This window comes from Leuresthes tenuis, unplaced genomic scaffold (assembly GCF_036924035.1).
Source record: "Leuresthes tenuis unplaced genomic scaffold, fLeuTen1.0.hap1 SCAF_3, whole genome shotgun sequence".
In the NCBI taxonomy this organism is placed as follows: Eukaryota; Metazoa; Chordata; class Actinopteri; order Atheriniformes; family Atherinopsidae; genus Leuresthes; species Leuresthes tenuis.
The window spans coordinates 12677186-12703313 of NW_027325357.1; the positions used below are offsets into that span (position 1 = coordinate 12677186).

At 36.1% G+C, this 26128-nt stretch overlaps 2 protein-coding genes across 3 annotated transcripts in view; one reads left to right on the forward strand and one right to left on the reverse strand.

The window, feature by feature from the left end:
- Positions 1-411: 411 nt before the first annotated feature.
- LOC140303200 (dual specificity calcium/calmodulin-dependent 3',5'-cyclic nucleotide phosphodiesterase 1B-like) lies at positions 412-20439 on the forward strand. 2 transcript variants are annotated; one of them, XM_072381866.1, is made up of 14 exons: positions 412-589; positions 5649-5762; positions 8914-9096; positions 9484-9550; positions 9686-9802; positions 10155-10295; positions 12274-12374; positions 13594-13719; positions 15301-15402; positions 15574-15694; positions 17370-17451; positions 17802-17919; positions 19487-19623; positions 19952-20439. In XM_072381866.1, exons 1-14 carry the CDS (start codon positions 516-518, stop codon positions 20047-20049), a joined length of 1581 nt encoding a protein of 526 aa, XP_072237967.1. In that variant the 5' UTR covers positions 412-515; the 3' UTR covers positions 20050-20439. The 2 variants fall into 2 exon arrangements, with proteins under 2 accessions (XP_072237967.1, XP_072237968.1); XM_072381867.1 differs by lacking the exon at positions 412-589 and adding an exon at positions 3537-3764.
- A 1350-nt stretch (positions 20440-21789) lies between these two features.
- The window catches only part of LOC140303202 (protein phosphatase 1 regulatory subunit 1A-like), a 31257-nt gene continuing 26918 nt past the window's right edge, over positions 21790-26128 (reverse strand). Inside the window, exon 8 of the mRNA XM_072381868.1 lies at positions 21790-24959. Within this exon, the coding sequence (XP_072237969.1) occupies positions 24880-24959 (80 nt within the window). The 3' untranslated portion in view covers positions 21790-24879. The remainder of the gene's footprint in view (positions 24960-26128) is intronic.

Here is a 26128-nt window from a genome sequence, read left to right on the forward strand (position 1 = left end):
TAATATGATTATCGCAAAGTTTTAACAGTGCTTTTGTTCCTTTTCTGTATTGTTTGGTTTATGATAACTTATGATAATGATTTAGTAACAACACTGTTGTGTCTTTTCTGCATATGAAGCTTTGCATGCAGTTGAACTTTTCCTGCAGCTCCACTGTGGACCCTGTCCCCAGACTCTTAGGGCGGTTAATGGTGGAAACTCTGGTCCTGATATGAAGACTCTCTGCTGATTGTGTTGTTGACGCAGTGCCTCTTCTGCTGACTTGTGTTGCACTGAGGAATACACACACTCACACACACAGCCTACACACTGCAAAATACACAGAGGATTACATGTATGTGTGAGAGTAAACAGCAGTGAAGAACATAATCTCCAGCAGTTATATACACGCATCCAAACAGTCTAACGCATGTTAGATTTACAGTAACATACAGAGGCATAAACTCTATGTGATTCTTCTAACATTTATAAATAAACACTTGCATGATCTTCAGCAGTGTTACAGGCGAGGAGTCATGACACCGTGTAAGATACAAAGAATTGCTGATAGAAATTTGAGTGCCGTAACATGGAGAGGCTCATTGGAACGGTAAGACTTTCTTTAACATTTGTTTCTTTTACTTTACACTAATTAAATTAAATTTAAGATCTTGCAGCATAAAACTGTCAGCATTTCTGGATTTAGGCATGTTTTCTGTAGTTATTGTGGTCCATAAATTTGCAAAGGGTATATTTTCAGCATGTTGTGCAGTCTTGGATGGATGTTGCACATGTGACAATTATTCAACAAAACCTCTTTGTTTTTCATATGTGTAGTATCAGACAGAAACAAAGCAGGGGTGGGATTTGTGTACATGTGGTACAGAGCATTAATCGAAGATTTATCTGCAACTTTTCTATTCCACTCCATCTTTGACTGACTTTGGTGAGACTGATATTATCCTAAATACATATATATTAGAACTTATAGTTCTACTGTGTTTCCAATTCAGTGGAGGTGAGATGATTTTTGTTAGCGATGCCCATGGCACAAAAAATGACATCAGAATAAAAGCCTTGCTGATGTGAGCAGGCTGTTCTGTGAGCTTGCAGTGAGATCTGTTGGCACCTTGCAATGTATACTTTTCATATAAGGTTTGGTTTAGGTTTACTATTTAGCAATTGCCAAAACATTTAGATAAAACTGGAATTAGTATTGCACAGATTTGTTGTTAAACCAGATCTGTAATGGACAAATGAAAATTCTATGGATCACTACATTTTATTTATCTCATATGGAGGACAATGTAAATGTCTACACAGTCATTTTACATGATCCTTCCCATAACTATGGAAGCGTCTCACTTTGGCCTCGACTCCACACCAGGAGCCATGGAGCTAATACAGCTAAAAGTGTAAGGGGTGTTTAGAAAATAAACATGTCCATAGTGAAGTCTGTGGATCCAAATGATAGTAACAGTAATGTTTATGGGATTGGAGTGAAACAGCATTTGAAATTCCAACTAAATCCTCTGTTGGAATTAATTCTGACTTCATGCAGATTTTGAATCATATTTGATAACATATTTGATTAGAATATGTTTTTGTCATGCTTTGTAAATCTTGAGGTAAATATGAATTTGAAATATAATTATATTCACCAATTCTAGTGAAATTAAATAAATTCTTGTTAGTATGTATTTCCATACAAAAATAATAATGAATCAATTATAATCATGTCCTTTTTCATTCGAAAGTGCTTTCTGTCTACATTTTTGGATCTATTTGGCCGATTTAGGTGGTGACATATGAGATCACTTCCTACTGTAATGAATGGGTTCAAATCCATCTTGTAGCAATGTTTTTTGTTTAATTGTCGGTCACTTAATTTACATTTGAGTGTACTCATATTAAATTGTTAACTTTAAAAAACATGTTTGTATCAAAATAACTCATGTTTTTTATTTTCATACGTTTGTTGGTAGAGAACGCTGGGACATACATCTTAACATACGGTCAAAATAATCCACACCTATCTTTAGTGCTAAATAGCACAGGAGGATACCAGGTAAACCTGGTACTCGTGAATGAGATCAAAGCAATATTTTTTATTTGAGGGGGAGAGTTGCGTTGATTTTCAGTCAAAAACCATTCACACATAATTCCATCATTTTAAAAAGAGGAATAAAAACTTTTTGTGTGTCTCGGTATCCTTGGTTTCTCTTACATCTACTTCCCATGCAGACATAAATCACATTTAGATCTGACTTTTGGTAGCCACAGAGTCTAGTTTCTCCTTCTGAAGTGTGGAGGCTATGAGTAATATTTGGCTCAGGCCACTTGGTGGACAGAGAGAGATTAGAGGGTGTATGCTCATCATCATCAGAGGGAACGTGAGATGATAAATGATAGACTGTAGAAATAAATTAAGCATCGGATTGAGTATAAAACAAAAAGTTTCAAGCCCTTGAATTGAAAATACTCCTGAATTACTTCTCCACAGTCTGTAATTTGACATCTCAGTATAAATGTGGCTGTAAGCTTGTTAATGGTGATTCTTTTTTCTCCAACAGAAGAAATGTATTTATCCCTAAAAGTGACAACGGAGATGGAGAATCATATGTCTTAATATTACTTCTCTTCATTTTTACAATTTGTTGTACTGTGTCAAAGAGCATGGGAGCATGAGAGTCAGTCTGACCCAGCAGGCAAGGAGGGAAACGGACAGCAGGCAGGGGTTTTCCCTGCACAGCTCTCACAATACTATAAATAAAGACTAGTAATAGATTTAGGACCTTGAGCTGTAAAAGTGTTCAGGAACAACTTTTGCTGTCTCCACTGATCTTCTATGATTGTGTGATGCCCTTTTAAGGAGCCTCAAAGGACAGAAGAATGCCCTTTTTTAGCCAGACATACTTTTTGTCTTGCTCTCAACACTGAGCTGACATTTATTCAGTTGGTATTCAGAGAATATATATGGACTGTATTGAGGTTAACATTAGGTATGATTTGAATGATTTTTTTAAACTCTGAGCTTATTAAAGTTAATGAGGTTTTACACATTAACAATATTATCATCTCTTTATGTTATGAGTTCTGTGGGCAGTCATGATCTTTTCTGTGCACAGTTAAACAGTTAAACTGTCAGTTTGTTGTGGATGGTTTTCTTGGAGAAGTTTTGTTTATGTACTATGGTTTGGGTAACTGTGGTGGGTTTCAGTGAAAGTCTTTCAGTGTAGTTCCCTGATTTGCGGCTGCAGTGGAAAATTCTCATTTGGGATTTGGGTACACATGGTTTGAAAGCCTTGCAGTCATCACTTCATCAGCGAGTGCGGTCAGCTCTCTCACACTTCGCACAACGAGTGTACACATATACACAAACACTCACTCACTGACAAACACAGCAGCTCTCTCTCTCTCTCTCTCTCCCTCCCTCCCTCCCTCTGTTACACACACACACACGCAGACACACATGTGCACACACTGACACAGTTTGGGTCTGCCTAACCAATCAGAGAAAAGTGGAGTAGGTCCCTTAGAAGTGGGTGGGAGAGCTGTTGAAGCTGTCTCAGGACACATAAAGTTTGCATTGGTGGTTTGGAGAACTTTTCCTCTCACTACTTCTCAGTGATAATTTTCCTTTTCATGATCCTATTGTTTTTTTTCTTGTTTGTTTGTTTGAATTTTGATTTCTGAACTCTGGGGTCTATTAGAGCACAGTTCGAATGTGGAATGGCTGAACTGGTGCGAATCCGCAAGAAAAAACTGCAGATACCCATCTCTAGGTAAGACATGGGTTTAATGCAGAGCAAATTTAGTTTGCAACACTTTACATTTCTATGTGAATGCATACATTAGACTGAAGGACTTTATCAGACATGCTCCATTTTTGTTCTTTGAAAAAAAGTTGCATTACTGTGTAGGTGGCTTTCTTGTTTAGCAGAGATGAAAATGTGTGACTCAAAAATACACCCCAGTCTCGATGGTTCCAGAAGATATCGATCACCACAAAGCAAAGAATGAGAAGCACAGACAACAGCAGAAAATGCCAAAGATCTTATTTAATTTGCAGTGGATCCTTTGTATTTTTTTAAATTAAGTTTCAGTTTGTTACTATACTTTGGTGTTCATGCAAACACTTGTCTGGCTCATGCTTTTACTGTGGGAGGGAAATGTGCTGCAGAGGTGGTGGATCATGTGGTTTTGTTTTAATTAACATACTTGTGTACTGGTGTCTGCAGGGGTCAGAGCTTAAGTCTTATTTTTATGCCACGTATTAATCAATATCTATTATAAAACCATAATAGTCACATTTGGACAACCTAAGTTCATAACACTTTTGTCTTGAAATGTGTTTTGATAAAATGTAAAGTCAAGTCTTTCTGTTTTTTCTTAAATTAGTTTAAAGACATTGAGTAAACAAAATTGTGTGCAGATGCCATTCAATCGTTTTCAGTGTTATGCTTGGTGAAAATGACACTGTGTAGTATGGAGATTCAACAAAGTCTGAGCCAAAGAAGGATTTGTCATCTTTCTCTATAAACAGAGTTTCACTGGCACACTTGGCGGGTAATTTCCTGTAAATGTCCTGTCAGAGACTCTTTGACTGCAAACAGTTGAAACAAAAAAGGCTGTGTTATCATGAAAGATTACTTGAAGTTGAAAATGAGCGGTGACATTCTGATGCATGCTATTTTTATGACTCAACAGCTTTTGAAAGCCCTTGCCAGCGTGATAAACACTTGAAAAGCTGTGAGCATCTCATCCCCAGGAGTTGGCTCCACAATGTGGCCTTATGCAGTTTAAACACCATATGGGCAGCTCACTCAAAATGCTTTTGAAAAATCATCTGTGACACAAATATGTGATTACATCAAGTATTTTTTGGTTTCAGACAGACACAAAAATTATACCTAGTTGAAGTTGAGCGATTGCTATTCACACAAACTAAGGGGGAGATTTTTCATCGCAGCTCTTTTAAGCAGGAAAACTTTTCGATTAATTCCTGATTGTGATTACATGGACACACGGGAGGCTGGTTACACTATAGGTGACATGGACCTCAAGCATTTGCCTCATATTACACTATGGGAGATCAGCATGTTTCCACCATTTTTTTATCATAATGTGATTAAAAATTTCAAAACCAAGAATGAGCAGTATGTTTCCAGAACTCCAAAACATCCTTTTTTCATGGAGTGTATTTTGACTTGATGTCAGTTATGTAAGACCTTTAACATGGGAAGTTTTCCTCTCATGGAAAATGTATCACTAATGGTGCTTTTTCACCCCCAGCTGTCTTTGAACAGTCTGGCATTTAAATCACTTCCAAATGATCAATTTCTGTTAAAAGGGATTTCTCTTTTGATCAAGAACCTCTTGGGTCGCATTTCGCTTACTGGTATCAAAGACAAGTGCTGCCAATTCATAAAACCCTGGGCTTTACAAGGGTTTACAAAGTAACAGAAAATTATACATACATCAATAAATCTCACAAAGTTAATCATTTCTTTCCTTCTCTGAATATAAATTTCATACTTTTGTTTTGTGATTTGATCCAGAAATTTGATTCTGAACTGCCGTAACCTCTAAGCGTTTTGCCTGTTGATGATGATAAAGTCAGTGTTATTTTGGTTAGCATCACACCTCTAACAATGGTTGTGTTTCAGACTCAGGAGCATGCTGAAGCAGCTGGAGGAGAAAGATGTCGATTTTGAGGAAATCAAAAAGAATCTGGATTTCACAGCATCATTACTAGAGGCAGTGTACCTTGATGGCACAAGGTAAAACAATAATACAAGAGAATTCTTTAAAAAACTAAGGACAATATGTGAAAAAACCCTTATCCTGATAATCAGCTGCTCAATTTAACTAAATGGTTATAAAACATATCTGCCATTTCATGAACTTTTATGCAATGCAACAGCAACAGAATATTCATCTATGGAACAATTAAGAAACATTATGATTTCAAGAAAACTGTCTCTTTGAACCTCCCTGTCTTATCTGTTTGAGTAACAACGATGTGCTGAGAAAGTTCACAGACTAGTCTGCACTCTGACCACAGAGAATTTTGCAACTTCCTCAAAGGTGCAGTGAGACGTATTAAGAAATACTCCTTTAGGCAATGACTCCATAAGCAGAAAAGATATGTTTCTCTCTCTAACTATGTTTCAGTAATTACATTATTGACAACAGATTGTATATGACCAGAAAAAGGCATTGACCTCAGAACTTATTGCAGGCTCCAAGGCCTTAGCAGTAGATATTTGATGTGCTGTAAATTAGGATTTGGTGTCTCTATGAATCCAATTTCTTTTTCCAGTGCATCCCACCGATGCTTGATTGGAATGATATTTGAAGATCTTTAAAATTTAGGACCTTACAACCTCTGTCTGTACCTTGACAGTTTTTAAAAAATGTGGCAGAGTTTTTTATCCTGCTGAAAGAGACTACTGTTATGACGCTGTTACTTTAAAGAGGTATTAGCTTTGCAACAATGTTTAGATTGGCGGTCAAAGTAAAGTCCACATAAATGCAAGAAACCAAGTTTTGCCAGCAGAACAATAACCCATCGTGTCACATTGCTATATGATGTAAAAGAAATTGATTCATCAGACTATGCCAAGTTCTTCTGTTAATCAGTTATCTCACTCACATCACTCTGACATTTCTGCAACTATATGGCCTTATCTGTAGCAAGCATCAATGCAGTGTGTCCTGAAATTTCTTCTATGCAAACATATTTTCATGACATCAAAGCACCCGAGTAAACCTTTGCCTCCCGTTCAGTTAGTCAGTTATATGTGCTCCCTGTCACAGCTAACCCCCACTTGTCAGGAAAACCCTGTCAAAAGTCAAAAGATGCTTTGACCCAGCTATTAGGCCATCATAATTTGGTCCTCATCATTTTTCAGGTATTTACATTGCCTATTGTCCAGCTTCCAACACACTAATTTTGAGAACTGACTGATAACTTTATGCATAACATATCCCAGTCCATGCCTGATGAATGTTATCCTTTTTATCTGTAAGTGATTTTGCTATGCCATTTATTTTAGTTTATACCATTTTTAATCGATACATGACATTATATATATTTTTTTAACGATTTTGTCCAAAGCATAGACTAAATTTCATACTAACCATAACTCCAGCATTCATAGTCTGGTGTTCATCTACGAACTCTTGCATGTGCTTGTACAAAGGATATTAACCCTAACCCTTGTCCTGTGTATTGGAAACTGTGCATCAGAAAATGACCCAGTCGTGTTACATTGCTCTCTGGTTTGTGGACCATTTTGAAGCCTTGGCTTCAGCATTTTGATTTTATTTTTTTTATCATTTTTTTGTCATCTTGCTTGGCAGTTTGTAGACCTGGAGAGTAAATTTTGAACTTGATTCCTTTGAATTCTAATGATAATAAAATGATTTTCAAATGACCCACTATATACAGCTATAGACATAAAAATAACAAACAGACAAAACTTACTGACTCTGTATTTTATGAGAGAAGTTTTTTTATTTTTATTTTATTTTCTTTTGGATCAGTTCTGTTTTGGCTGTCAACTGCATTGCATTTTGAGGCACTTAACTTCACTTTTCTGACGAAAGTGGCCACATTCATCTTTTACACATAGTTCATGTTACAGTGTAACTTACATTAAGTATATTCAAACTATGCAGTATCAAGAGGTAATTATCTTGGCACATACTTTAAATGGGGCTCATTTCTCCTCCATGACTGAGAAGGTCACGTTGATACACAACTCTGTCTTACCACGTTGATAAGATAGAGAAATGTCCAGAAAGGATTTGAACATAACTTAGAGCATGTTCCTTCCCAGCCCTGTAAGTCAGCCCCAGAGTTTCGAAATTACTGCAAGCAGCAACTGGAAGCCAATGCATGTAAGTAACAGGTGCCAGATCTCTTGCAATTGTAATTACAATAGTCTTTCCAGGAGATAAGAAGCAGAGGGATGAGCATCTGGGCTGCAGGCAGTTAACAGGAGAAGGTTTGGTGTCATCAGTAAAATATTGAAAAAAAGGGTCCTTGGGACGTTTATTGTTATTCTGGGAGGCTCAGACTTCAATTCTTTCCATGAAAGAAGTTACTGAGGATGATGGTAGAAGATGTGAATGCTAATGATCCTAGTTATGTAAGAAATTGATATTCATTTTAAAGTCCCAGTCCACGAGTTATAAATCCTTTAAAGGCTCATCTGTGTACCTCCTAACTGTACATTGTACATGCTTCTAGAACTTCTCAGGAAATAACACTACTGCCTCTTCCTCATTCACTGAATAGGTGACGCCAGCTTTTGCCAGCCATTGATTTTCTATAACTGATTAAACCAATTCAGGGTTGTGGAGGCCTGGAGCTTTTCCCAGCTGCCATTGGGTGAGAGGTAGGGAACACCCTGGAGTGGTTGCCAGTCCATCACAGGGCCACACAGAGACAAACAAGACAAACAACCGCTTTTTCCAGCTCACTCTTAAGGTCAATTTTAGAATCACCAAATAACCTAACATATACATTTTTGGACTGTTGGAGGAAGCTAAGTTACCCGGTGCGAGCCCAGACAATACATAGGGAGAGCATGCAAAAGGACCCAAGTCGGGATTCAAAGCTACTATGAGGTGACAGTACTCACCCCTCCACTGTGCAGCCCCAATACAGAACAGTACAAACAATTCAGCACAAGATGAACAATACAGTATGATTGAACAGTGAAGATCAGGCCTTTTACAAAGTCAAACTGAATATGCATCAAATAGCAAGGCAGACCTAAGGAAATATCTAAAATACTCACCTTATGGACATGTTAAAAAGGTTTAAAACAATCATTTCAGTGAAGATTAAAAGCCAATCATTCTGCTCTTAATTTTAGTTTCTGTGTCTTCATACTTTGTAAAAGTCAATGTCTCTCATAGGCAGTGTCTGGAGACTGAAGATGATCTTCAGCAGCTGCAGTCAGACGGGGTGCCATCAGAGGTCACTGACTGGCTGGCATCCACCTTCACTCAGAGGATTCAACGACCTACACGTCGCTCAGATGAGAAACCCAAGTTTCGCAGCATTGTGCATGCAGTGCAAGCTGGCATATTTGTAGAAAGGTATAAAAGTGAATGTGTTTATAATAGTTATATTTAAAAGCAACTCAACAGGATGTTAGAGAGCAACAAAAACAATAATTCAACCAATGCCTAATTTATGACTCAAAAGGAGACAAACATTTCACACTATAAAACTCCCTTTGCAAATGACTGATTTCCTTCAAGGTTCTATAATTCTAATATAAGCTCATGCAGTGTTGTTACTATGATGCTATGATGAACCATAGAAAACACAGACACATTAGCCTCTTTGTTACTTTAAAACTTCCTACCAAAGCAGAGAGAGATTTTAGAAGATCTGTGTAAACAGCTCCTGAGTCAAGTTTGCTGCACAGTGTCAACATCTGAACTTTAACTGAACTCAGCATAAACACTGCATTATTCCAGGATGTTCAAAAGGGCTTACACAGCGACCATGCCAGACCAACCTACAGCAGTCGTAAACTGCCTGAGGGTAAGTCTCCAGTAATCATAAATCTCAGTGTGTTGTATGTTTGTTCAATAAATCTGACATCTCAAAAGGGATCATGTACATAGATAGCACAAGTATGCCTCAGTTTAGCTGCCACTTTACTCTTTTTCTCCTCAGGATGTTGACCGCTGGGGCTTTGACGTGTTTGCTCTGAACTCAGCGAGTTCTGATCATGCACTGCAAACTCTCTTCTTTGAGCTGATCTCCAGATATGAACTGAACAGCCGTTTTAAGGTCTTGTAACTCTGGATTTTTTATTTTATCATATAAGATGTGGTTCAACCTCATTTATTTCTACCCTGCAAGAATGTCAGTGTTTTGAACTGGACATCTCTCAGTAATATAATCATCAATCCTCTTGTAGACTGTGTTTGTGGGAAATATATGTTGGAATTTGTAGATACAATCAGACATACTGGTTGTTTCCACTTGATGGTCTTTCAAGGGATAAGTGTTGCCAGAAAAAATGTTGACAAATTGCATGCATCATTTCACAGTGAATCTTAACCTTCTTACTTTGTTCAGGTTGTTTAAGCTTTCAGTGTTTACACAAACTTTACTGATTATGCAGTGCTATTTTTTTTAGATTCCAATCTCATGCCTGACAGAATTCCTCTCTGCACTGGAGAGAGGATACAGCAAACACAACAACCCCTATCACAACCATGTCCATGCTGCTGATGTGACACAGACAGTGCACTGCCTGTTGCTGCGCTCAGGACTTGTGGTATAACTGACACATTTCTTATGAGGATAAACTCCACATCTTCTGTTTCAACAGGAAGCCTGTAAATATGCTGAGGCAAATAGCTCTGTTTTAGCCCTTTCATAGGAACTGTAAACATACACTGATCAGCCATAACATCATGACCAGTGTGTCATGTAGGGAGTGTGTTCCCCTTGTCCTGCCAAAAGAGCTCTGACCAGTCAAGGCTTGATTGATCTGCAGAAATGTTTGTATAAGTCTCCAAGTGAAATCCGTGTGGGAACCAGGAACCAGGTTTTCCCAGCAGAATGTTACATTCGACCACCTGTCAGTGATCATAATGTTATGGCTGATCGGTGTATGCGATTTGCAGTTTTTACACACAGCAGAAGTATTACTTGTTTTTTTTCTTGGCTGAATGGCTGAAGAAGTTTAAACATACTGCAACCCTGAATATTTGTATAGGGCAGTGTTTACACACTATGATAACAATCTGTAACCATGTATTTATTGAAATGTAAATCTAACCATGTGTTCTCAATGTCTGAACTCTAACAAACTATGAATGAAAGCAAGATAGAAAAGTGAGAAGTGCTTGAAAATTAATGGGTATAACTGAGTTAGAACTTAGCTCTCTGGCTCTTCTTCCACATATTGCAAAATGTATGCATATTACATTTTGCAAAGGAAAACATAGACACATACGATTTGGAGCCAAGAATATAGTGCAATTTTATCATTTCTGAGCATGGGTGACAGTCTCACGTGATGCAAAATGGACACATGTTGTGGTTTAAAAAGGCAAATGAAGGTGTGTAACATTACATTTACAGTTTTTGGACATTTACTATGAAACTGCCATGTTTTGAGCTGTGGACCAACATGGCTATTACACATTCTGGTGTGAGACCACATTGGAACACAAACATGTATGGAAGCCAAGAGCAGCCATGACTCAAACTTTTTTTATATATATATCGTTATCTCGAGATTACATGTTAATCATCTCATTATCCACAGATAACAAAGCTGATAAGAGATTAATTATGTCATTATCTGGAGATAACTAGCCTTATCTAGACATTTCTAGAGTTAAACTCTTATCTATGTCCACAAATGCTACTGTCTTTACTAAAGAAAAGATATTTACTAAACTCAGTGCAGCAAACAGAGTTTAATATGCATGCCTTCACTTGATGTTCTAGATTCTCCCCAACTTTCATGTCAGTAGTAATTTCATGAACGATAAATTAAAACCAGGAAGCACTTATTTTCAAGCTCACCATAATCACCTTGTTATCCTCGGAAACCAAAGCTCATTTTCCCATGACAACATGCTGTGATCTCGAGTAAACAAAAGACAGGTTTCTTAGGAAAAGGAGATGAATTAATCTCTTACTTTTCTTGAGATAACAGAATAATCAAATCCTGTTCTTGAGACAATGACCAAAGAAAAAAAATCATTGCTGGAAATGTCGCTTTCATAAACATGGGTAGCAGACAGACTGGACATTTTGCAGATTTAACTTAGCAGACTCCTGGTATAACTTCCAGAAAGTGTTTGATAGATGTCAGGTATGAACAAAACTTTTTTTCCAGAGAATTCACTATGAGCCTGTGTTGATACGAATTTTTTGGCTCATGCTTGTTTTCTGTTTGCCTATATAGCTGTTCAATTATTAATTCATACAACACATATGCACAGATATTTCAGCACAAGAATAGTCATATTTACAATTAATTGGGAATCCCCTACCAAGACCCTCAATTTCACTTTGTAATTTCCACAATGTGCATTCCATATAATGTATTTCATTCTAGGGCTCATATGTGGAAACGGCTTGATTAATTCTTGTTACAAGTTTTTATTTCCTTTATTCAAAATACTAATAACATATATAAGTACTAACATTGTTTGATTTTTACATGATTTAGAGCATGTATGCTGCTGACACACATATGTTTTAATACGTTTCTTTTGTCTCTCATGTCTATCAAGCACTGGTTGACAGAGCTTGAGGTTATGGCATCACTATTTGCTGCAGCTATTCACGACTACGAACACACGGGAACCACAAATAACTTTCACATCCACACAAAGTAAGCTTTATCTTTTAAACATGTTATATTAATCCTGTTGTATGTGTACAAAGTACCTGCTAATAAATGCCACATCCTGTTGTGAAACTGTACCATAGTAATGGATATGAGAGAATGTAAAAAAAAAAAGAAAGGAAAAGTTTGATATAGGCATTTATGCAGTTTTGGGAAGAGGGCAAAAGCGCTCTAAAGCAAATATGTTTTCTTGGAGGGAACACAGTATTTTTAGATTTTTCCAACACAGTCTCTTGGCACCCATCATCATCATCAAACTTTATTTTAGGAAAAAAAACACAAAGAATGCCTGTCCGCCTTAAAAGAACATGCCTTAGAAACAGCTTCTATCTTAGAGTAGTAATCCATCGAATATGTCTCCTGAACATCACCATCGCACCGTCTAAATGGTTTGGATGAGTAGCCACTGTTGTTTCTACAAAGAGCACTAACTGAGGTTTGGTTGTATTTGATTTTGTTCAAGTGTGGTAACTTCTGACAAAGAAGAAAAGTATCAGTGATAAACTTTATACTGTGGTCTTTTATCCCTCAAACACTCAATATTTTGCCAAACAAAGGATTTTTGAATAATTTTCTTAAAATGGTTCCCTTCCACTTGGTGAATTGTGATTAATTAATGTATATACAAACCCCATCCACAGAAATATTGCAAAATTTTGTAAAATAGATCAAAAACTTGAAACATAATTTGTTTTTATTTGTTTGAACCTTTTCTTGAAATGAGATTTCTATAAAAGCATATGTTTTAGTGAATGCCAGCTCAGCATTGGTCTGCAGGCATGTATGCAATTTATGCAGTCTGTTTCTAAAACTGTCTTCTGAGAGAGCACAACACTGCCACACACATCTGGATGTTGTATTTGAGACCATTTTCACAAATGTTTTAGGAAAAAAATATTTAGATAAATGGGTACAGAATGCCTGCTTGAGACATAAGTTAATTACCTTGCTATATTGAGTCATTAATACCCACACAGTGCCAGTTTTTATCACATACACATTTAAATTTATAATCATAGACCTGCAGTTATAGAGATTAAACTGTCCCAGAGGAGTCTACTTATATCCCATTTTTCACTTCCTCTACTCTGAACAATCCCTGGATCAGATATTACTTTTGTGCCCATGCACACTTTATAACCTTTTCATCTCTATATCTTCTGTCTGTCCCTAATTTGTCTTTGTTTCTCTAACCGTCTTCCAGGTCAGACTTTGCATTGATCTACAATGACCGGTCCGTACAAGAAAGTCATCACTTGAGTGCAGCATTTCGCTTGCTACAGGACGACCAAGTCAACATCTTCATTAATTTGACACGAGAGGAATGGATGTAAGATGAAAAGTATTCAGAGTAGTATTACACTGAAGTACAAAAAGAGAAGATCTGAAATGATTAAACGTTATAGCAGGACATGCATCATTTAATTTTCTCCACTGATTTTGTTTGTAATTTCAGTTAAATTAAACTAGCATCACATTTCAGAAGTTTCAAGCAGTTTATGGTTATGGTTTATTTCCTATTTAAACTACAGACAGTACATGATCACATCATTAAATAGTAAAAAAACCTATGAATTAAATCACCTATTTTCACCAGAGACGAGGCACAAACCCTTTACTGACGAAATGGGAAAACGAGCCCTTCCTTATCATTAGACCAAATCACAGTGTGATGTCAGCCCAGTATCTGTAATGCCAGCAACAAAAACCTGTTATTACATTTAAAGAATGTGTGGCCTTTAATGGTCATGAGAACATCTGCATGTTAAGTTACCCCCCTATATTCCCTCTCCTTAAGAGGACAGAGGACTTTGTGGGACATTGTAGGAAATACGTAAAACAAACAAACATTCGATCCAAAGTAGAAATATTCATATGAGTAATATTTCACTTCTACTGTAGGGGCAGAAGTGTGGATGACACCCCCATAGGTTAAATTTAACCGTATGAATAATCTACCTATTCTGTGGTTTTAGTTGGAAGAGCTGCTGATAGTAAAGAGTAGTTAACTGACTTTAACTATTAGTGATTAGTGAATACAGAGAATCGGCAACTATCAAGGAAAAGGCTTTGTTAGTTTTGGTTTATGTTAACAACACTGTTAACACTCTCATACATACAAACCAGAGCAGCATCAGTCACATTAAGCAAAACAAGGCCTTCTGACTATTTTGTCATATTAGGGCAGACTAGCTGATCTAGGTTCTTCCTCTCATTTGTTTGTGGAATTGGGTAAAGGTGGGATGAGAAGATGACACCGATAGGATTCAAAGACCCATGAGAGTAATTTTATGTCCAGTATTACTTGTTGTTAAGTGAGCCTCTCCTTCTGCTGACCCTGACCTTTGGCTTCCTCTGAAAATCAATAAAGGATCATGTTGCTCAAATTCACTCATCGGCAGTTGAATAATGAATGAGTCTCATATGGCAACAGCAACTAAATTTGTCAAATTTTATGATAATCTTGTGGTACAACATAATCATAACTACTAAATTAAATGTGCTGAATAAAAGTCAGCTATGGCGGATGCATATCAACTGCAATGTAAAACTAATTCAGCAGTGGATGTATTCTTGATAAACAAACCATGTCAGCACAGGACTTTGGAAGAGAAAATATTTACTGTATATTCACTTTCTGTATTTATTAAGGCTGTTGCTTCATATGTCATGAGCACAGTAAGTGGCGGTATTATTCACAGAGGAGCTCTGCAGATATCAGCAGAGATAAACACCAGCAGTATACTGTAATAGGCTTCTCTAGTGTTACCATGGGAACAAGAAAATCCATCAGGAAATCTAAAAAAGGTTACAATCTCATTGACTTCTCCTGCCTGGCAACTTTCTATAGTTCCTTACCATCATTAAAGGCCAGGTAGTAAACTGAAGCCTTGTGTGTGTTTGTTTGCAGGGAGCTGCGATCGCTTGTTATAGAGATGGTGTTATCCACTGACATGTCCTCCCACCTACTGCAAGTTAAAGCGATGAAATCCTATCTACAACAACAGGAGAGGTAATTGACTGTGCTGCTGTTCACACTGTGGTACATAATCAGGAGTTTATAATATGAATGTTAAGAGCTGCAATATTCTGCACACAAAAGGCAGACTGCACAGACTGCTTTTTACAATTGTCTGAAGGCACAAAAGTACAAACAATAAGTGCATTATGCTTTCTCCATCAGGATTGATAAGCCCAAAGCACTGTCTCTGTTACTGCACACGGCTGACATAAGCCATCCATCCAAGCCTTGGGCACTGCACTCTCGCTGGACAAAAGCCCTGATGGAGGAGTTTTTCAGGCAGGTAAGCGTCTTAATAAACTTGAGCCTGTGACTATTGTTTGTCTTTTCTTCTCCAAGTTCAAGACATGTGGATTTCTGTTCATTATCTGGGTCTTGTGCAACATTTTATCCATTAGCATGCTGCTATTCATGGTTGTTTATCTTGGATAGAGGAATAGCCTAAATTATGTTTATTGTATTTTTTCCTGTTATACATGAGAAGGTTGTTGTTCCCTCATTCTTAGTGTTTAGTATAGAGCTGAAATTCTTTAGTAAAAGTCCTGTAAAAAAAAAGAAAAAGACAAAAGATTGACAACAACAAAATCTATTCACCGAGATTCTAAACTATTCAAAAACCTTTCATCGTCTCTGGCTTCTTGTTGCGGCTGATGTGGAGTTGAAGTTGTCAAACAGTAGTTTAAGCTTTCTAGTTTTCTGTGATCTACTCATAAATTGTTACTAGTCCTAACTGCTTCTTAAGGCTATACTATTTACATCTTACCTGAATGCAATTCTCAGTGTTGTAACACTGAGTTTCAGAAAGCTTTTTCTCATGTGGCTTTGAACTTCCTTCATTTATGCATACATTTAAACAGTTTCAGTTTGCCACATGACGAAAATGCCAAAGCAAACTATTGTTTTCTGCTTACCGCCTCTATTTTTTTTTGGGTTTTTTTTGTTCTGTCATGGACTGCCTGACCATTATCGTAAGATGAGTGATGAGTTAAAAGTCTGGATGCCTATAAGATGCTCAGCACTGTAGTAAATAGCCTAACTAGTGTGAAAAGAATGGAAAGTCTTTAGATTATTGTTGTTATTATAGTTTTTAATAATAATAATAATTATTATTATATATTATAGTTATATTATAAAAACCATATTATGTAATAATAACATAATTTATCTTATAAATAGCTCCTCAGGTATGAAGTATTGATGGTCAGAGTCTCTTTAAAGAGTTGATTGTGCATTGCTTTGGTTACCTGACCTGATCAAGCTCAGATATTTTTTTTCTGGACACTAGTCGGTAGAGAATCGGTTAATCCAGATAATTGTCAAACAATTTGATGCCATTTCAATCTTGCTCTTGCCTTTAAACTCCCTGAGTTGGCAAACTCGTGTTAGAATTTCGTTCTGCACAGACAGGGACAAGACGATCATAAAAAAAAGTTAATGTTAGCTGTTGTCTTTTACTTGCTTATCCTTTTTGAATGTACATGAAAGTCCTAACTTTGTGCATTGTGAAATGAGTGACAACTGACAACCATCATCTGTAGAAGATAGTGATGAAAAAAAATCACATTTTTTCATCATTATACTCAACTTGAAGTGAGATTTATAAAACTACTTTACAATGAAAGAAAATCAGCACTGTTACTATTGGAATGAGTGGATTTATGGAAGATATGAATTTAAAGTGCTCCCACTCTAATGTTTTTTCTTCGCCTTGACTTGAAGACGAAATGGAAAAGAGAAGGCGTTAGGCAGCCCAGTTCTCTTTTTGAATCTAAAATTGAATCTTTCGCTTTAAAAAAATCCCTCAATGTTTTTCACTTTGACAATAGTAAAACCACTCACTCACAGGTTCGCCAGTCTAAAATTCTGTGTTGGAGTTAAGTAACCTTTAAAGAGCTATTTTCAGGTGTTGCGTGGGATGCCCTTTAAGTATCTTCTCTCGTTGTTTCTATCTTTGTGAGGGCGATAGAGAGGCGGAGCTTGGCCTTCCCTTCTCTCCACTGTGTGATCGACAAAGCACCCTAGTAGCTGAGTCTCAGATCGGTACGTCTCATAAACCTTTTTCTTTAAGTCAGTTTTCATGTTTTTTTAAGAATAACGAATCAACTTGTGTAGTAATTCGTCACTTTTCACACAGTATTTGGAGGCTCTTCTCTTTTTCTCTTTACAAGTGCAACAGGCCACTCAGTTGTATTCTAATTTTTACTCTAAAGTGCACCATGACAGCATATAGCATGATATTGACGTTTTTATCTTTTTTAAATCACTGTAATAGATATTTTTTTACGATTCACAAGGAAATGTATGCCACAATTCCCGCTATTACAGCTAGGTAATAATCACATGATACCACAGACTGTCTATGGATGATACAGTGACATTTGATCTTGCAGGTTTCATAGACTTCATTGTGTATCCAACATTCTCACTGCTGACAGACATGGCAGAAAAGATTGTTATTCCTTTAGTGGAAGAGAACCCATTTCCACCAGACCCCTGCAACAGACACAGGTAGACACTCACACACTCATACAAAGGGTCATTTATTCACCTGTTGGAATAGTTGATGAGATCCACTGTGTAATTGGCATTTTCCACTTGTCACTTAAATTATTTTTAGATAGGTAATATTTCAAGAGAACCAACCCCCATGTGCCAGCTGTCTTAAAACATCAAACGTTTTTAAATGTAAAAATAATTAAACCTAAGGCAAATGCTGTACATAAGCAAAGACTGACATAAACATTTGCTTTGAAGCCATTATCATACAGTAACACAAACAGTAACAGCCAAAACAGCACATACCTTGGCATGTATTGTATTACAACAACAAGAATGCATGACATATGAGACCTATGCACACACATCCAACAGATTGTATAAGGACAGCATGCAAAAAGCAAAAAGCTGATGTCTGAAGTCAGTGAGCAAAGTATTGGATTAACTACATTTCCTGTCTGGTGGCTGATTAAATCAGCTGATTAAAGATGAATGGATCTACAATGTTGTTAAATGTTGGACATGAAAGTTTGTACTGAATTTGATTTTTGTATTTTAATTATTGCAAAGAAACTCTGAAAATAAACTTCATGGAGCCAAACAGATGACTAAAATCAGTAAGATACATGATTTGGGAATCACTAATGTTAACTACAGTGTGTAGTCATGGAGTATTTGAACACTGACACAAGACTTATAATGATTTCCTATATGCAACACTAACATGGATTTAATGGGGTTTAACATACATATTACATCAACTGTTTAGGAATGAAATCTACTTTTGACATATTACCTAAAATTTTACACGCTCAAAAGTAATTTGGCCAATGTGCAGTTTCATGATCATGTCTTGCTTTTTTTTTTTTAAATCATTTCATCAAAAATTTAGGATATGAAAGGTCCGAAAGTAGTTCCAGGCATACAATTTGCATTTGATAGCTGTTCAAGTGAAGTTTAATGCCATCCAAAGAGGTGTCAGTGCAAAGGAAGGTCAGCAAAAAGTTGAGGCATAGTCAGATTAACAGTGTTGTGTATTCTTTAAAATAGATTTTGCACAAGACCTGAGAAAACAATTAAAGTAGAGGATTGGAGAACGGATTCTGTGGTGAAGAAAAACCAAACAAAAAGCGTTTGTGTCATGTCAAAGTCTATTATAAAGAAACGCCTGCATTAATGTAAATCGAAATGATTTACCTTAAATGCTGATGAACAGATCGAGCAAACCAATTATAACACGAACATAACCCAATAGATTATTAAGCCAAATAAGCGGAAGATTTTCAAATTACTGTTGTGAAAATGAAGGTACAGTATGTTAAGTTACGTTGTTATACAACCTCGCTTATCTCTGGATCTTGAATTGATAATTATTACGTGTGTCACTTTACAATTTACATTCTGCTGGGTATTTCACGGAATAGGTGAAACATATGATCGGTCTTTGACTAGTGGCACTTGGAAAAAAGTCAGAGGGTCACTAAAGTCCTTGGGAATCAACCTAAGTACAACGTGAATATCTGTACAAACAGAAATGATTGCTGTTATCAACGGTAATCTCTTTTACCATTCTCAACAGCAGTCTCTGGAAGGAGAGCTCAAGAGGTCTGCAGTGGAGTCTCGCACACATCACAGCTGAGCTGGTGAGCTTTCGCTCTACTTGGACACGGCACACTGAGGACAACAAATTCAAATGGAAAGAGAGTGGCTCTAATGGTATGTTCTTTATTTACTGAAGCTATTAATATGCCATGTAAAATCACAGATTTTAAGCATTTAATCTAAAGAAATGGTCAAACTTTTCTGATGTAATTTTCACAATAAATCATAGTCAAAGTTATAAATTTGGCAATGTCTACTGGAATATCAAAGGAAAGTCTGTTAAGATATGTGACTCAGTTGGCAGGGACATCCCATTGATTTGATTTGTTATCTAAATTCATTTCCAAATGATCTCATGTTGAGATTAAGAGTCACAGATATTGTTTTCCTTTCAGCTTAACAAAATTTTCCTATGCCTTTTCCAATCTTCTGTATCCTCCAGGACTTTCAGACTCCAGTGTTACAAAAGAACACAGACCCAGGCAAGAAGAGCTGTCAGAAGAATTCATGCAAGACCCCTCTACACTTACAAAAAAGTAGACAGGACTTCTTCTGTTATGTGGATTTGCTTCAAAGAATATCTTCAACTTTAACTAAAGGTTATTGGTGATTCACTTTCTGTAAGAAAATCACAAAGCCTTTTGTTTTAAAGACTGAGGGGTCGAAGAGGAGGCAGAGGTTGACTTTAGGTTAAGATTATCTTCCAAAGGAAAGATGCAATGTAATTACAGAAATGTCCTTATGTCTTGTCTTAAGAGTAGCATACCACAGTAATTTAAACGCATAGTGCACATGCTGGTCATGTTATATAGTCTATTATATGGTATTAATTTAAGTCGCCACTGAAACACAACAACAGGAACATTTTTGTGATTGTAGTTTGAACTGCACACCAATCATTTCACCTTTCATTAAACTTTAAAAACTATATATTCATTGGTCTTTTGTGATTTGCTTTGAAGCTAAGGCAGGAACTCCATAAGGGAAAGGGTACAGTGCACAATGTTTTTTACATAATTTCGTCCACATTCAAGCAAGGGGCAACAGTTAGAGCCCACCATTTATATTAATCCCCATAACAAAGATCTCAACATATTAAAGCCTGAGTTATTATTTAAACCAAGTTTGCAGTTGTCATCAGAACTTTGTTAGTGTAAGTCTCTCTCTAAGATTATTACTTCACAATAGGAACCCAAAAGTGGGATTTATAGTAAAAGAAGAACATTAACAAAACTCCAGTCCAGTAACTTTTAAAACAATCTTTCAGATTGTATATTTACAAAATACATTTACAATAAATCTAAACAAAAAAATATCCTCTCCGACGTCTGTGCTTAATGGAGTCATAGGACTTGCAAGAGAGCCTAAATTGTCTTAGTACCAGCTTTTAGGCTCCTTGGGATTTATTCTGGAAATCTGTGGAATCTGGTAATGAACTCCATGCTTCCTAAATATATCTCCTCATTTAGTTTTCTGAATATATGGTGAGAGCACTTCCAAACAACACAGTCCATCTCATACCATTTTCATTCTCATTAAACCATTCAGTGACTCCTTGTGAAGGGACTGAAGGAATCATTTTCACCTCAGAAGAGCTAATTTCCATTAGAATAGAAAAGTTTCATCACAAAGGTGATCACTCAGATTTGTTAATGAAGCTTCTCTCTGAGGAGACAATTAGACTCAAACCATGCCACTAAAACACTTCAACACTAATTTGACATTTTAAGATGACTCCAACTTTTGGCCCCTTTGCATAATGATAAAGGTCAAGCTCTAATTCTAATTCAGAAACCTGCATCCTACACTGTGATGCAATGTAAATGCTTCCTCTCTTAGACCCTCCTTTGACTTCAACATGCACAGCACAAAGTGTAATATCACTGTGTTCCTTGTAAACTATAATTTCATTCTCTACTCTTCCAGCAGGAGGGGCTGTAGAGCAAAAACAGAATTGACTTCAGGGTTGCCCAGAGGACACAGTTTCAGTCTCAGTTTCTCAAAAATAAAACAACAAACATCTAAGCAGTTTACTATATCAAATTACAAAAATAATTGAGTCAGCTTTAAGACTATAAATGAATAGTCACAGCTCTTTTACTTTTCAGTGAAATATGTATGATTCGACCCTCCAACTCAAACCATACATGTTATAATATATTTTCATGTGCTCATTACATTTAGAAGAAATGCAAAAGAAGATAAGACATAAGAACTTTATTGACATGAAGCCAAATTAAACGTAAAAGATTGTAATGTATATTTTGTATTACTCCACAAGTTTACCTCCTTGGCCGAATTAAACAAAAAACATAGCAAGAGAAAAAAAATCATCTCATGGAGACTAAAGTAGAAAGCAACCGGATATCTCTGTATGGATATCACGTATAACTTAAACTGCTGCAGTGTTACAAAATGTATTTGTCAAATCCCGCCTTGTTTATGAAAAATACATTTGACTTTTTATGCTCTTGGCTCTGAAAACATTGAATTATTAAAGTGTCTATTTTTAGGGTTGCCTCAACTAAACCCAAGAAAAGTACTGCAATGCTAAGTTTAACTTGGTTTCCCACCAACAATCTCTTTTTTTACATTTTAATTGTGTGACAAATCTGGTTAATGCTCTTTTGGGGACTGAACGTGACTTGATACTGACTTCCTAGTTGTCAGCGGTTGCTTATAACATTGATAAGATGCTCCTGGATAAGCATGAAAGAACAATAACTCATCAGCAATTTAAACATTTTATTGTATCAAAGAAACTATCAATTCAAGTAAAACTGGAACAAAATCTCCCCAGATTAAATTAATGTAAAGTACACTGTTACCATTCAAAAACACAACAAACATTACATGGTCCATAAATATACAGCAGAAGAAAAAGAATAAAAAGCTTACACAGGAATGTTTTCTATCTCTGTTGTTCATAGTGGAGAAACTGGCCACTGTTGTAATTGGGAGATAAACTGAGTGACATCAATACTAAGGGGACTTCAGTTTTCTGTTTCAGTTTTGTTCATTAGATTCTTTAAGACATTTCAAGTATCATGTGAAGGTTATGGAAGGATTGTCACAAAATCTACATGAAAATGCCATTTCAGTGATACAGATAAGCGATGACAAACATTTTAGTGTCGTGTTGACGTTATAGTTTATTTAATACATACAAAACTAGTATGAAAAGAGAAAGCAGTGATTACAATTTGTGTCCAGGATTTAAATGATTAATTGGCTGTTTGAATCTGTTTTCGTACAAAGTAAAGCACAGTAAACACCTTCGATTCAGTGCCATGCAAGACAGTGTTTTATGGCCACGGTTCAGATTTCCAATAAGCAGTCATGTGTCCAAAATGAAGGCTCAATTTGTTCACTCGAGATAGGATTTGTCCTTGTTAATTCAAAATATGTAAATCAATCTGCAGAAGCAGCCTTCTGTAACGAACCCTGCTGGTCAGCTACATATTTGAAAGCACATGCTTTGACTGCTAACAGTCTGTGTTTCTGTAAATAGACATATCTGTGCAGTTCATTGGTGTATTTTCTAACCTACTACTCTGATTCTAGAAAAAAATACATTTGATTTTTGTAAAATGAAGTCCAACTGAAACTGCACAGTCAAATGTTTTTCAAATAGACTATATAGAATAGACTGAAATAAACTGGCAATAGAATTTTTTTTCTTACTTTTTTATTTCTCAGGAAATATCCAAAATGCAGAAATGCTCTGTTCATCAAGGGTCTTATCAGCTTGTCTGTCTCGATTGACAGCAGCCTGAGCCTTTAGTCTCCCTTAAGTCTCAATTGATTGAAAATCCGTTAAAGAATGAGTAAAAACTGATCTTGTTTCAAATCAAAGGAGTTTTAATATGTTTTTAGAATGTCTTGTTTGTGATGGCAAAAATACTTTGAACTACCAATGAGAAAAAAAAAATATTTTTGGGTTGCAGTGGCTGCTTTTTGTTGTAATCACACAACTGGTAAATGGTGAAAGAGTGGTAATGCTGTTTAAAGATCTGTTCATGCATCAAATTATTTGATTTGTCAAAATGTATTCCATATTATAAAACAAAAAAAATATTATTTTTTTTTCTGTAGGGTTCTATACTTTCTGAGTCCTACAAAATTGGTCTGCACAGAAGATCTTTTGCACAGCAGGTATGAATACAGTTTGGGCTGAAACACGAAATCATTGTGATTAGCAGTAAACGCGCTCATTTTTTTTTTAATCCACTCACAATAGTTTATTCTTGAAATGATCAGAAAATAAGCAGAACAATGCCATTTTTAAATGTTTGTTCTGTCCAAAACCACAAAATAATTGTTTCTACACAGAAGGTGTTAAGCAGCCGGTTTGCAGCAGGAACTCCTGTGCTCTATTCGTGCCACACAGGAGACATTCAGGCACAGTACTGAATTGTTGGTCATCCACATTTTTGGAAGCATTCATAACAGTACAACACAATCACTACAGTTATGAAGTATGAAATGCTTGACACTAAACTGGAAGCAGAAAATACACTTCAGGGAAAACACTAGCTATTACATCTGCTGCGCAGATACCTGGTTTGATTAAACGAGTAATATCACAGTCATGTCAGATGAGTGGGAAATAGACTGGAAGTCCATTATCTAAATAATTGCTGATTAATTTTGAGCCATTTGTCAAACTGATTTATCATTAAGCTAATTTTCATAGCTTAATGTGTTGAAGCAGCATGTAAATTTCAGTTGGACTTATTAAGAGTATACCGTATTTGTGGATGTTCAATCCATTAGTGTACAAATATAAAAATATATTATAATGAAAGGTCTCAATCCACCTTGTACAATCCAATTAATTAACAATTAACCAAACAGATGGGACAGGGGGATGGTATTTGTATTTAGACTGATGGTTTCGGCTCTAGTTTTTTCATGAGGTGCAGATTCAATTTTATTGCTTTGAGATGGAACTATGATTGCTTAAGTCATGGCACATGTGCAAAAATATCTAAAACAATTGCAAACAAACTATTTGCAGCCACTAAAGAGGACATTAAGCATGTCAGTTGTGGAAGAGTATGATAATAATTATGTGGCTGCGATGGGAAAAGACCACCTGAAGTTCATACATACAGTAGGCTAGTTTTAGGTTAGTGCAGGGAAAGCTGTAACAAATAAATATGTTCAAATAATTGTCCCTTTACACAGAATTTTTCTCACAAAATAAATGTAGAAACATTTGTTCACGAGGTGGTAGCTAAGGCCTGACTGTAGAGGAATAGAGATGCCCTGATATTTCTCAAAAATGAATCTGCAGACACAATCTTTTGTCACTGTGTTGGGTTGACAGAGCAGACTAAGTGGTATTGTGTTGTACAGAGAACTGGTCTATTTCTCTTTCTCCAAGCTGCATTTCTTCATCTTCTCCTCTACTGGTTGATCTGCACTGAAGACTCCTGCTTTTGACTCTGAAAATATAGACAAAGACATAAAACTCTGAGAGTGGTAGAGACGTGTTTTTAATTAACTTAGATGGATGCAAATAAACAATGAATAAATACCGGCCTGCAGTTCTCACTATTTCTGTTCTGTTTTTCTGCATTTGAACAAAGATTATCTTCATAATAAAGTTGCCATTTAATTTCATACATCATAGTGTAAGAGATCTATTTTGAATAAAAAAAAAGTGAAAATCTGTTTGTTAAAGTAAATTTTACATAATATTTTCAAACTTTTGACATGCTTCTCTTTGTGTATAGTAGCTGTGTTGTTTGAGTTATGATTGAATGTTTTACCTGTTGTTTCATAAAGGTTACATTGTATAAAGCACTAATGAACACACCCATTCTTCCACACAAGCCAGTGAAAAGGTGCTCCATCCTGACCCTAAACCATTTAATCTGAAACCCAACTTCTGCTGGCAGATTCCGAATGTTTGCGTAGAACGGATAACATGATTAATAGGGATTACTTTCAGTCAAGCATTCCTGCAGTTTGTAAAATATGCAGTTTATCCAATATGTAGTTTAAAAATTGAGGTTGCCAATTTGTGAGTTGACTGTATTTTTGGGCACTTGTTTTGTGTCCCACGAATGGAGACTGTGACCAGTTAGTATAAAACTCTGTAGTCTGTGACAATGGATATAGCTTTTTCAGCTCATACCATGTATTTTCTAAAATGTTAACATAACCACGTAGAGTCATTCTAACATGAGTTATGCATTTTCTTGTAGAAAAATGGGTAATTACACAGGAAGAAAAGCAAAATGACATCATCATACTTCACGAAAGTAAAAAAAAAAAAATAAGGAAAAGAGCTTCACAGATTGCTTTGTTATCTTATTTAGTATAGAAAACACTGGACCGTCAGTTTAGATTGAAAACTAGTGGTGACCAGGTGTCTGCCGGAAAAAATCAAGCATGCCACATCTCATCATATCATCATTTTTGGCATCTCTTCTGTGGTTTTACTTGACTCTTGAAGGGGTACCTTTTAATGTAATTCTTCTACCTTTATTTTGTTTTTGAATACCTAAATCTTTACGATGAAGTATTTTCAATTTCATCTTATCATACAAAGATTAAAAATATTGAATTGAATAACCTGATGAGAACATACAAGGTGAGTTAACTGACA

What these genes read in the sequence shown, in the direction of transcription:
- LOC140303200 (XM_072381866.1), top strand. Translation starts at nt 516, where the DNA reads ATGACACCGTGTAAGATACAAAGAATTGCTGATAGAAATTTGAGTGCC. An exon ending in AACTTTCACATCCACACAAA is followed by an intron (nt 12,375 to 13,593) that starts GTAAGCTTTATC and finishes ACCGTCTTCCAG; the next exon opens with GTCAGACTTTGCATTGATCT. An exon ending in GAAAGAGAGTGGCTCTAATG is followed by an intron (nt 19,624 to 19,951) that starts GTATGTTCTTTA and finishes TGTATCCTCCAG; the next exon opens with GACTTTCAGACTCCAGTGTT.